Here is a 12886-nt window from a genome sequence, read left to right on the forward strand (position 1 = left end):
AGGCATTATTGGGGGCACCAGAACTTCTGAGGACCCCATGACCACTTCCTTTCTGTCCCTTTGCTAAGAGGGCTAGTTAGCTCTGGCTAGCTTATGTAATTCTTTAGTTTTTTCTTCTTTTTATTCCTAAGTTGCTCGTCACAACCATAATGTGTCAACACCATAACTGACAATTTACAAAACTTTGATGAAATTTTGTGAAATAAAAGCTTCATTTTTGGTAAAATGTAAAGATTTCATAGACCTGATGAGCTACAATGTGGCCTCCTTCAGAATAAYATCATATAAATTGAGGTAGTTTGGCTTTTTGTCAACTCCGTCAGATGTCAACTCCATCAGAGTTTTTCTGATTCTTTAAGTGAAATTGTTGTCAAATCTCACTTAAATGTGCAATTAATTAATTTTAATGTATTTTAAATTGAATTACTGCACATGTATGAAGTTTTTCATTTTACTCACTAGTTTGTCACCACCTTCAGTTCTGTATCAACTCCGTCAGATGGACTTTTTGTTGTTTTTTGTTTTAAATAATATTTATTTTGTTTCTTGAGAAGCATTTGCCTGCAAAATGAGTAAAAATATCACTAATAGGGTCATTAAAAATTATTTTTTATTTATTTTTGTCAGATGGTGATGACAACGTTATAGGTCAGGTCGATTAAAAATGTAATTTAAAAAAAAAAAATGTTGCAACTGGGAGCCTGCACCTTAGCATCTTTAAATTTCCAAAACATTATTTGTCATATTTGCATACATAAGGTTGAGAAATAACAAACAAAAATATATGGGAAAATTAAAACCCATTTTGTCCCTATTCTCAAGAATCACTGGTTTACATCAGAGAAACTTCACTAGAAAAACTAAACGTGACTTTAAAATTATTATTTTATTTATAAAGAAAGCAAAGGAAACAAACCTGGCCCTATGTGGTTGAAGTAATTGCCCCTTCAACCTGCCACTTCTGATGGCAGCAACCATTTCTGATAAATGGCAGAGAGTCTTTTCCAGCACAGACACACACTGCATGTAAATTTAGACTTCGACTGAACGCCTCATGATTATGTCCGTTGAAGTATTTCATCCAGCTTTCATCAGTTATTTTTATCCCAGATGTAATACTCTACTTTCATGAACTTTGACTTTAACTAAGAAGAGTGAGGCCTATAGTGATATAGATGTTGCTCTGGATTTTTTTCTGACCTCCTGGATGAGCAGTAGATGCCCTTTTGGAGTCATTTTTGTAGCTGATTTTACAGGCCAAGCAGCTATGAAAAGTAAAATTAAACAAAAAGATTATATAAAGTTATTGTTTGAAGCAGCATTTTCGAATGCTTTTCGAATTAATCTAATGTAAAACTTTGTTTAATCTGAAACAAGAAAACAAGAGCAGTCTTTTAAAGACTGCTCTTCAAATCGAGATAAAATTGATTCCATCTGTAAAGAGTCAAGGACGTTTTAATGTTCTGAACAAATCCCTTTAGCTAAATTCACTTTAAGTGCAAAGGTTGCAGACCTTTGCAATGTAAAAACAAAAACAAAACACTTTTGTGTGCGCTTAACATACAAAAGTATGAGCAGACATAAAAATTATCTGGCATTTCTCTCAATTACAGCTAAACTCAAGCTTACATTCCTTCCAGTTAACTCGTTATTGTTGTTGCTGTTTTCAAAAAGATTTCACTAATTATGCTTTTCTTTTAACTTTGGGATTTTTTGCCCACTTTCCACTGTTTTCCTAACTTTACCATAAAACTCAATAAGTGGAAAAAAAAAAAAAAAAGTTAAGCACCCAGAAGGAATAGTCTGAACATAACTTAGCTCCCACGCAGACAATCATAATTGAATATGGAGAGGGCCAAAATGTCAGGCATAAGGAACGGTGCCTTACTGCTACATGCTTACAGCAGAGCATCCGACAGACAAGACGGTGATGAAGGTCAGCAGACACACAGGCTGCCTGAGACAGATCAAATTAAGGCAGCACTTGCTCAAAATTTGATAGCGATCAAAATTTAGGTCTGTCTGAATAGATCATTAAATCATGCAGCTATCCTGAACAGAGAGTGGACTTGTCAAAGTTTTGTGTGTGCTGATGTACCCATTGCTATCTATACACATCCCACATATCAAAATTGCCACTCAATGGAAACTTAAGCATGAAAACATTTAGAACTCCCCAAAGGGATGAACTTGAAGATGGCTTGTAGGCCAGCCAAATCATCGCAATTTCTCCAGTCACACGCAGAACGTAAAAGCCATTCTGCACAGCGGCTTTCCCAGCTGATCGCTTCGTTTTGATTTTCTACTTGGGATTTCTGGAGGGGTTTTTTTTTTTTTTTTAACCAAACAGGTTTAGTTTTGCTGAAATTTACAGTGAAATTTGATACAGGTGGAGTTAGTATTTGTTCATTAGCTATACCAAGAGTTTGAAGGGTTACACATGGAAGAACGCAATGTTTCTTTAACGACTAGAGGTTCTACCAGTACATTACATTGTGCAACGTGGTTACTCCTCTACCTGTTGCTGCACGTTGCTCCCAGTGTTACTCTATGAAAAGCAGGACAGCAACAAGGAATACTAAAAGGTTGAGCTCATGTGATATATTCTTGTTAGATATAAAACAATTTTGTTTCCCACATGAGGTTACTAAACCAACCCACGTCTGGTAATTACGCCAACTGCATTAGTAGCTGCACTTCCATTGGCCGTATAACTGCGCAAATTGGAATTTGCTCAATGGAAACAGTTTTGGAGAAATAAAAAACAAACACGTCTCTTGATGAAAGGTTTTTGTGCTAAGATGAGGTGGTTTTTCCAGTCATATCAGAATTAGCGTATTTCAGCAAAACTGCGATGTGAACATTTATTTCGTACCACACCACATCTACACTACTGGCAGAAACGACGAAGAAGACGACAGGAAGTGGGAGGAAGATGACAGGAAGTGGAAGGAAGATGACAGGAAGTGGAAGGAGGGTGACATCGCATGAACAAACTTATTCACATGCGTTTCTTATCGCTTTTTTAAAAATTCAACGGAAATTCAACTGCGAAATTGTGCAGTTTTTTTGACACAAGGGGAAAATCAACACATTTTACAGATGTTTGAAATGGAATCGCAGCTAGTACGCTAGTGTCTGAAGACTTCCACTCACTTATTTGACTCACAGATTGTTAGATGCTCCAGCAACCGCCTGATAGCACACTAGCACTAAGCTCGATGCCAACACTTATCCCCTCCGGTGCTTACTCTACTCTTCAGCCACGGCTTTGCAAATTGAATCAGCTAAATACTCTGCTGATCTGAATGTGGACCAAATTATGCCCAAATTGGACCATCCCTTTGGGGAGTTCTACCTTTTTTGCCCAATGAGGACAGGTTTAAACTTTTGACTGGAATATTGGAGACATTCAACATGGCAGATTGTAAAAAAAAAAAAAGATGGGAAAAAAATTCCAAAGTTCTTGGTATTCATTTCCAGGTTGTATGGAAACACTTCTGATAACTCCAATGGATGTAAAACATGCCTGGTTCCATCCTGGCTCACCTTCTTGATGTAGGCAGCAATGTCCTTCTCTATGTTGTACTTCTCCATGGCCTGGGTGGCACAGTCCACGGCGTCCTGCTGCATGTCCTCGGACATGTCCGCGTTCTTGATCACCGCTTTCCTGTCGGTCATGGTTCAGGCTGCGTGCTGAGGGAAACAGAAATATAAAATAAAATAATAATAATAATAATAATAATAATAATAATAATAATAATAATAATAATAATGTCACTGCACGTGGTGGAGATGAGAACTTGAAGATGGCTTGTAGGCCAGCCAAATAATCGCAATTTCTCCAGTCACACGCAGAACGTAAAAGCCATTCTGCACAGCGGTTTTTCCAGCTGATCGCTTCGTTTCGATTTTCTACTTCTGGAGGTTTTTTTATTTTTWTTTTTTAACCAAACAGGAGGTTTTGTTTTGTAGAAATTTACAGTGAAACTTGATACAGGTGGAGTTAAATTACTTTCCTATAAATGCATTTGCATCAGAACTGCAACAATTATGAAAATGTGCCTTTTTATACCCCAGCGTAGCAGACTGTTTAGAAAATAAACGAGTTCAAGTCTTTTTAGAATAAGCCCTCAAGCATGCATGAACGCGTACTGTAAAAAAAAAAAAAAAAAAAAAAAAAGCACATCATCACAACAAGAATCCAAACCTTGAGAGTGAATGAATCTTSTRGATCAGGGCGGTGCAACTCACCTTTTCCTGCGCCTGTGAGGTGGAAGGAGGGTCCTCCGTTCAGAAATGTGGATTTTAAACGAGCCGGTGAGGGAAGGTTAAGATGATGCTGCGGCTAATTGCTTTTTAAAGATTTACACAATAAGCATGAAGGTAGGTTGGCTCTGCGCTGTGCTGCTGTCCGCCGCGGCTCTCCCCTACCCCCGCCCCTCTCTGCTGCATGCCATTGGCTGCGGCGCTGCCTCCTCGCGCGGCGCGAGCGTTTTTCTCCAGCTCCTCTCTGCCGGCATCTTATTTCATCCCACAATGCATCATTCACAGCATACGCCACCGACTGGAGGATAAAGTGGAAACTGGACCTCCGCTTGCTGGAAGGTATCGTTTGGCTTTACAGCAGTCATGYTGGGGCTCTTTGAAAACGTCGGCCTGTCACSATAACCAAAAAACCTTTTTGCTGGACGGTAAATTGTCCCAGAGACAATAATAATTGTTTTGTTTTCGACACTATTTTAAAGCAGTGTACCTATTGGTAATTGCATAATAATGGAAGTTTGCCCTCTCAAAAACCAATAAACTTTAATTTTGTAGAACACTTACCGCTGGAACTAGAAGATATTTTAAAATAGCCCAAAAATAAAGCACAACAAAAAACAAAAATGAAACGGAAATGAGAACCACAAAACAGAAACCATAAATAAACATTATTTATCACTTGAATGTAGATTACCGAGCTCATTTTTATTTATAATGCGATTAATTTCTTACAGTCTATAGGGCTATGATTTATTTTGAAATTCGCAAAGGTACGTCACCAGCAGAATAAAACTTTCACACATGAATGTGTCTGGGTAAGAATACAATGCTTCAGTAATACGTCATCAAACTCCAGGGAAAAAACTTCACAACTAAATGAGATGTTTTACAGTTCTGGCCTGATAAATTATTTCAATATGTTGSTTTAATGCATAGGAAATTAATTGCGTTTGCTAAAAAAATTACTGTTTTGGTTTATTTTTGAGAGGGCTGGGAAGTAATGACTCTTACCTGGGAGTAGTATTTAAAAAAATAAGAAAAAGAAAATATACTTTTAATCAGCTAAGTCTGTTCATTGGATAAACTGAACTTGCATAGCAAATGTCTAGTCATTCAAAAACTCACTAATATTGGAAGATACTGACCCTTCCTCCCCACACAAATTACATAACACTAGTAAAGTTTAAATACTGGTCCCGTCATTTACACATCATTTACTATTTATATCTTTTAGAGGTGGTGTTATATTCTATATATATTTTGTGAACTGGGGCTGCACAGTGGCGCAGTTGGTAGAGCTGYTGCCTTGCAGCAAGAAGGTTCTGGGTTCAATTCCCAGCCTGGGGTCTTTCTGCATGGAGTTTGCATGTTCTCCCTGTGCATGCGTGGGTTTTCTCCGGGTACTCCGGTTTCCTCCCACAGTCCAACAACATGACTGTTAGGATTATTGGCCTCTCCAAATTGCCCCTAGGTATGAGTGTGTGTGTGCATGGTTGTGTGTCCTGTGTGTCTCTGTGTACAAAGTACTGGCGACCTGTCCAGGGTGACCCCCGCCTCTCGCCCGAAACGTTAGCTGGAGATGGGCACCAGCAACCCTCTGGATTTTGTGAACTGCTGTTGGCACCAGAGACTTAAGGAAATTATTTTTTCAGTTGTCCTGTACATATAGGGATTTTAACAATACAGTTTATTAGGCAGATTGATACCCAGAGGTTTACTGGCAGTAGTTACAGCTCCCCTCAACAATGTGTTTCTGTATTTTAATTAAGCCACCAAACCCCAATGTAAAGTTTTAAAACACTCCAGGAACAGTGTAGGCTATCATTAGCATTACATCAAGTAAACAATAAAATAAATTATTAAGGTTGAGTTTTATGTATTTACTTCAACCAGTAATTTAGAATCACTGAAAGATGCCGTTTCTGACTGTATGGGCTTTCAGACTGTTTCTTAGCAAATCGCAACTCATCAACTTTGGGGGAAAAAAATACTGCATTAGTTTACATTCATCTCAAATCTAGAAGCCCAGCAAGGTGCAGCAAACAATAGTCTCATCACTTTTTTATTGTGACCATTGGATGTCAAAAAATTAAGAAATCGAATCATTAMATTGTTTGAGGAAAATAAAAATCTATAAATAAAATTTTGCACAAATGGTTGTTTTCCAAAGTTAAAGTGAGAGAAATCAAAATGGCTCCAATTTGAAAATTTGCTTTTTGATGCACATTTGACCAAACTGCAAATAAAAACAAACTCCATAAATATGTTTGAAAGTGTGTTTATTGAAAATGCTAAAAGAAAGATTATGCAAAGCAAAAAAATTACAAACTATTCCCAGATTTTAACCCTCTCCCAACCTCCCCATATTTTTTTTAAAATTCCCTCATACCGGACATCTACGACTCCATCCTTTGATCCAACTTCCTGGTCCTCTGTTTCGTTTTCTTCTATAATAAAGCCATTGGAGCCTAAACCAAAAAGGGGCAAAAAAAAAAAAAGGTGCTCTGGGACTCCCATTATTTTTGTTCTGATAAATTTGAATCCTGGAAACTGCTCCCGTTCCCGAGCATCCATCCTTGCCTATCCCTTCCCTAATCGATCCACTCATCCAGCTCCAAGGATTGGGATCCATTGAGCCACTCCTCCAATCAAAACCTTGAAATACCAGGAAGAAAATCAGAGGCAGACCGTTAGAATAAAATGTCAAGAGTTTTGGGCCTATTTTGTTTTTCCACTGAACACTCAAAAAGACTAAAGAAAAAAAAAAACGTTCAAAATTCCTGACTTCAAAGCATTTTTTAACCAACGAGGATGCTCAAAACTGGGACGCTTTTAATACAAAGCAGTTTTTTTTTKKTTKTTTTTTACATTTGACAGCAAGGATTACACTTACATCGCAACACTTGATTTAGGACTGCTTATTCTGTCAGAAACCAGAGTAGCATGTTACAGACTGTCTTAACAAAGTACAGTAACACATATCTTTGTTAAATAACATGCATAACATGGCAACCTGTCAAAATGTTCAGTTTATGGAATATGAAGCATACCATTGCCTCGACCTGATTGGTCCTAGATGTCCTATCCTCCTCCTAGATGTCCTATTTGTATCCTGACCATACAAATGAAATGTGCTCCACAATGGTTTTATTCCAAATCACTTTAATCCTTCTCCTCAGATGTCTAAAGGAAGACACAAGGGTAAAATACAGTTAAGTATCGGGCTTCCAAAAAAATAACAAAATACAGCCCACCCCACATTTATCCAAAGAGAAGCTACTAAAACTTTTAAAAAACAAAAAAAGATTCAGATTAACACTTCCAAAAACATTGAGTCACAACTCAACATTTTTGAAGTTTCACCACAGCACAACTTGTAATGTTCAAAATCTGAGAAGACGTAAAGAAGGGGAGAGAAGGAGAAAACGAAAGGAGGAAAAGCAGAGAGAGAGAGAGGAGAGAGGGAGAGGAGGGTACACGTACACACCAAGATCATCCACGAGGACACCAGGACAAGAAATGCAAAAAAATAAAAATCAATAGCTGACATCTGGAGAAACTTAGAGGTAAAAAACAGGAGGGAATACATCAGAAGGTGGAGGAGGGAGGGGAGGAAAACAAAACGAAACAAAACAAAAAAATAAACCACTGATGGCGGCAAAGGTTTAAGAGCGGGAACGAGAGCGGCTGTGACGGGGCGAGTAGCGGGGAGATCCTCGGCCACGGCCTCGGGAATTGCTGCGGCTGCGGCTGGCGCTGCGACTGCGGCTCCGGCTTCTGCTGCCACGGCTGCGGGAGCGTGATCGTCCGTAACTCGGGCTGCGGGGACCGTCTAATTTCACACGAATGTAAGCAGTCTCTCCCTGGCGGACACAAGAGAACTTGACATTGAAAAGGCAACATTCCTGCCTCTGGCCGAAGTTACAGACGGGCAACGATAAGGGCTGGGTGTCGGCGTGCGACTAAAGGAACACTTCGTTACGATACTCACCGCGACRCGGCAAAGAATCATCACTATCCATGACASATCATCAAAACCCCGTACACATACCTCGTGGGAGCGGAATTTGGTGTTGTCCAGCTTTCGGACGGCATAGGTCATGTCCTCTTTGCGCACAAACTCTACAACTCCGGTTCCGTCCCTGTAAACGTCGGCGTAGCACACGTCGCCCGCTTCGCGCATGTGGTCCTTCAGGTCCTGCCAGCTGCCGCTCTGAGGAAGACCTGGACACAAGGACGACACGCAAGGGTCCAACTTAGAAAAGGTACAACAGTGAAGAAAAGGTACAACAGTGAAGACTGGAATATATTTATTGTGATAAAACATATTTTTGAGAAGCTAGTGCACCTAGACAAGGTGTCTGTTCAATGATCAAAAACAAATTTTTGGTTTTTGAAGACTGAATTTTGAGGAAAATCTAGATTGGTTTTTCCCCCACTACACTGAGTGGTGCTACTGCTACTATAATACAGTCAAAGTAGCAGGAAAATGCAGCAGTAAATTTTATGAACTCCAACATGAACAACATAAACAAAAGAAAAATTACGTCTGAACGTAATTTCAAGATTTTCTTCTGGTAAAATTGTGTCTTTATTCTGCTGACATGACTTTTTTCTTGTAATTAAACAAAACTTCTCGTAGCCTGGTTCTAATACTCTGTCAACAGAAATAACTTTGTATAACTTTTCTTCTGGTTAACTTAGAAAGTGAGCCATTATTGTTACAGGTTAATTTTCTAAACTACAAAAAGGTAACTGTTAGAGATGCTCAAATATGAAAAATTGGACTGATGTTCATATCTGATAGTAACACTGGTTTTACTATCAGATATGACTATCAGATTTTATTATATAAATTTTTTTATACGATTTCTTGATTAATTGTAAGAACAATCGATAGATTACCGTATTTTCCGGACTATAAGGCGCACCGGATTATAAGACGCATGCTAAAACATATGGTCAACAAAAAAAAGGTAACGGAAAAAAAAGTTTAGTTGAACTTTATTCGACTATGTAACAATACACTCACTTTATTTTTTATTCTTCTTCCACAAATGCACCAAAGTCCTCCTCTTCTGTGTCTGAATTRAACAGCTGGGAAATTTCGCCATCAAACATGCCAGGTTCCCKMTCATCATTGTCGGAGTCAGTCTCGATGCCAGGTGGCTGTTCAGCAATGATGCCGGCTTTTGTGAAAGCTCGGACAACAGTTAAGGCAGATACATTAGCACAGCCATCCACAATCCATTCGCACATGGTAACTCGCCCGGCGCTGCCTCCCCGTCTTAGTAAACGCGTATTCGCAGTTTGTCATCCATCGCTCCCATGCCGCTTGCAACTTCTTTTTGAACGTCCCGTTTACATCAATGTACAGTGGTTGGAGTTCTTTGGTTAATCCTCCCGAAATGACGGCAAACTCCGAATTAGTTTGCTTCACTTCCTTTTTCACAATAGCAGTGAGATTGGCGCTCATGGAGCGGCAGATGAACAGGGACAGTGATGCGTGGAAAAACCTATCTGGTTTTTACCGGAGGCGTATGCTGCAGAACTCGGACAACAATTCTCTGATTGGTTTATCGCTGCTGGTGTATTACGTAATGTCCTCTGATTGGTTTATCGCTGCCAGCGTACGTACTGTACACTTTATGTCTCTGTGTCAGGGACAGATTTTGGAATTCAGTGCACACATAAGGCGCACTGCTGAAATTTTAAAACAGAAATTTTACAAAATTTAAGGCTTTTAGGTGCGCCTTATAGTCCGGAAAATACGGTACTYGATAACCATATTTTCCGCACTAAGGCGCACCAAAAAAACCTTCAATTTCCTCAAAAGTCGACAGTACGCCTTATAATCCGGTGCACCTTATATATGGACCAATATTGAGCCACAACAGTACTACGGTAAGCAGCCGCCGACTTCATTTTCGCCCGTAGAAGAAGAAGCGCGCGGTGCATGCTGGGATWGTTGTCAGAACGCWGGTTTGTAATCTATTAATAAAGTTTGAGTGACCTATCTACCTACCGACCGTCTAGAATCAGGTCGTCTGCAGGTCATTTAGCACCACGTTCTCCACGAACATGCTGTGCGCGAACGGATTTGGGAGACCATCGTCCGGCAACGCCCCGGCCCAGTTGTGCAAGGCTCTCCTCGCCGACCGGAGTTGGACTGTTTTATTGACATTCCCTTTAGTGCAGCTCCGTTATGCATAACGTAACTCCAGCCTCTACTGCAGGGTCTATTCTATGCGCCTTATAATCCAGTGAAAAAAGTTTWAAAATAGGCCATTCCTTGAAGCTGCGCCTTATAATCCGGTGCGCCTTATAGTGMGGAAAATATGGTACTAAAATATTTGTTTACAACAGCCCTACTACAGAGAAAGTCTCTTTTTCATATGACACAGTCAGTGACAGTGCAGGTACAGGTCATCATATTTATTACAGTAAAGCTGCTCTATTTGATCCTGCATACGCTGATGTAGTGAGGATGACAAATCTGCAGTAAATTATGCAGCCCTCGCCAACATGCATCTAGACTTGAAGCACTAATTGCGACAGATTATTTTGAGCCTCACATTTAAAGGTCGGTCCACCCCATAGACCCACAGAACCAACCATGCACACACTCATACCTAACGGAAACCTGGAGAGAAAATTCTCCCAACAGTCACGTTTACYGACTGTGGCAGAAAGTTGGAAAAACCCCATGCATGCACATTGTTTGATATAGGGTCCAACTTATATTTGTGATAAAAGAAAATGCAAAATCTCCCAAAAAACAATGTTCGAATTCTWGTGACTTAGTCTGGCTAAGACATTGGACYAGAYCTTAACCTTACAAAGAAACACGTTTTCACTACTGAAGATAGACTTTAGAAAAGCCAAATCGATATTTAAAATAAATAAAATGATCTAATATTATGTTACTGCTCTCTATTAACTCAATATGTACAATTTTCATAGATATTCAACATGAATCACTTTAATCAGTTTTGTATATCAATTTCCAGCAGCAAGATAAGGGACTCTTTCATGGCTCCTGTGATGCATTCAGGTGTTAGTCAGAATCATGTAGTTTCAAGTCGRRAAAAAAACGCAATCAATTTGGAAAGTTTATTACYGACCATAAACTCAACTTTAGGGTTTATTTGACCGTTTTAATTATTTCACTGTATATATGTAAGAATTATGAAATTAGTAGGTTTTATTTAACACACAGAACAAAAAGTGTTTTTAAAAGCTTAATTTAAAACGTTTACCTCTGCATGCATTTAAGTTCTGCTTTATCTGACTAACACCATGCAATCAATGTTATTTATTGGATACCAGCACTTTTGGCATTTGATACTAGCTACAAGACAAACAAAAAAAATTCTCTTAATTTTACACTTTCAAGTATTGAGGGACAATTTTTGGAAATGAGGATGTCCAATACCATGTGCATCATTGATTTACACAGAAAAAAACTTTCAGAAATTATACTTACCGTGTTATACTTGCTAGTTTTCCTATGTTTTTTAAAATGTGAGACACCTATACTGGATTTTGAACTATAGCACTTTTGTACATAGTATCCCAACTAAAGATTACTTCATCAAAATCCCATTTTTCACTGGGAAGTCTTAATATACCAGTTACAGAATGTCACAATGGTACTTTATTCAACCATTAACATGGTGTTTTACTGAGTAAAGAGACAAAATGCAACAATGCGGATTGTTCATTTACCTGACACAACGACCCTGTACTCTGAGCGCCTGGATGGAGGTCCATATCTCCCCCTGGGTGCTCCACCGATGCCCCCATACCCGCCTCTGGAGCCTCTGCCGCTCCGTGGGAACTCCACCCGCAGTCTGTAGCCGTCATAGTCGTACCCATCACGTCCGTAGACCGCATCGTCTGCGTCCCTGTTATTAGAAAACAGGAACATATCATGAAACCTATAGAGAGCGTTGATGCAGACAGCATTGCATGGTAAATACTTGGGACGGGTCGTCGCCATGTTAATGTCTCTTAATCCACTTTGGAGACCCGCAAATCACATAATGAAATTCAATATARGAAAATGACCTGARGCTGYGCAGAAATTACACTGCCGCCAAAATGGCGCAATTAAATGTATGGATGTGCATTAGGAGAGGCTGTAGATGTATGAAAAAGTGTTACGATTTCAACAACATTTGTAACAGAGTAAAGTATGTGATGCGACAGGACAGCCGTGTATATTTTGTGAATTTAGGAACAAGTGAAAACACATGAAAGGCGAAACCACGTTTGTTAAAAGAGAACAATGCACGTCCAGGAAATAGCCGGATCCCCGGATCAACGCGTTGACGACACAATGGCATTGGTTACGGCTCGGTCGGCTAGCAGCTGCTAGCGCCTCACCTCGGGTCTTCGAACTCGATGAAGGCGAACGGCGGACCTCCTCTGCGGTTCTTTAGGTCGATATCTCGGATCGTCCCGTACTTGTAGAACACGTCCTCCACATCTTTGGTGCGAATATCCGGTGGGAGATTCCCCACGTAAATTCGGCAATCATTGTTCCCAGCGGGGCCTCGCACAACACCCGACATGGCTGCTGCTAACTTTAAAAAAAAAAAAAAAAAAAAAAAAAAAA

The 12886-nt window shown here is 39.6% G+C and overlaps 2 protein-coding genes across 3 annotated transcripts in view; both read right to left on the reverse strand.

The window, feature by feature from the left end:
* The window catches only part of dynll2a (dynein, light chain, LC8-type 2a), a 10410-nt gene extending 5966 nt beyond the window's left edge, over nucleotides 1-4444 (reverse strand). The window contains exons 1-2 of the mRNA XM_008424928.2: nucleotides 4255-4444; nucleotides 3550-3696 (exon numbers count right to left, since the gene is read on the reverse strand). Of these exons, the coding sequence (XP_008423150.1) occupies nucleotides 3550-3681 (132 nt within the window). The 5' untranslated portion in view covers nucleotides 3682-3696; nucleotides 4255-4444. The remainder of the gene's footprint in view (nucleotides 1-3549; nucleotides 3697-4254) is intronic.
* A 3388-nt stretch (nucleotides 4445-7832) lies between these two features.
* srsf1a (serine and arginine rich splicing factor 1a) lies at nucleotides 7833-12880 on the reverse strand. Of its 2 annotated transcripts, XM_008424931.2 has the most exons (4): nucleotides 12655-12880; nucleotides 11995-12173; nucleotides 8318-8490; nucleotides 7833-8129 (listed from the first exon to the last, which is right to left on the reverse strand). In XM_008424931.2, exons 1-4 carry the CDS (start codon nucleotides 12840-12842, stop codon nucleotides 7932-7934), a joined length of 738 nt encoding a protein of 245 aa, XP_008423153.1. In that variant the 5' UTR covers nucleotides 12843-12880; the 3' UTR covers nucleotides 7833-7931. The 2 variants fall into 2 exon arrangements, with proteins under 2 accessions (XP_008423153.1, XP_008423151.1); XM_008424929.2 differs by having other exon boundaries at nucleotides 8019-8490.
* Nucleotides 12881-12886: the final 6 nt, after the last annotated feature.

This window comes from Poecilia reticulata, linkage group LG13, assembly GCF_000633615.1.
Source record: "Poecilia reticulata strain Guanapo linkage group LG13, Guppy_female_1.0+MT, whole genome shotgun sequence".
NCBI lineage: Eukaryota > Metazoa > Chordata > Actinopteri > Cyprinodontiformes > Poeciliidae > Poecilia > Poecilia reticulata.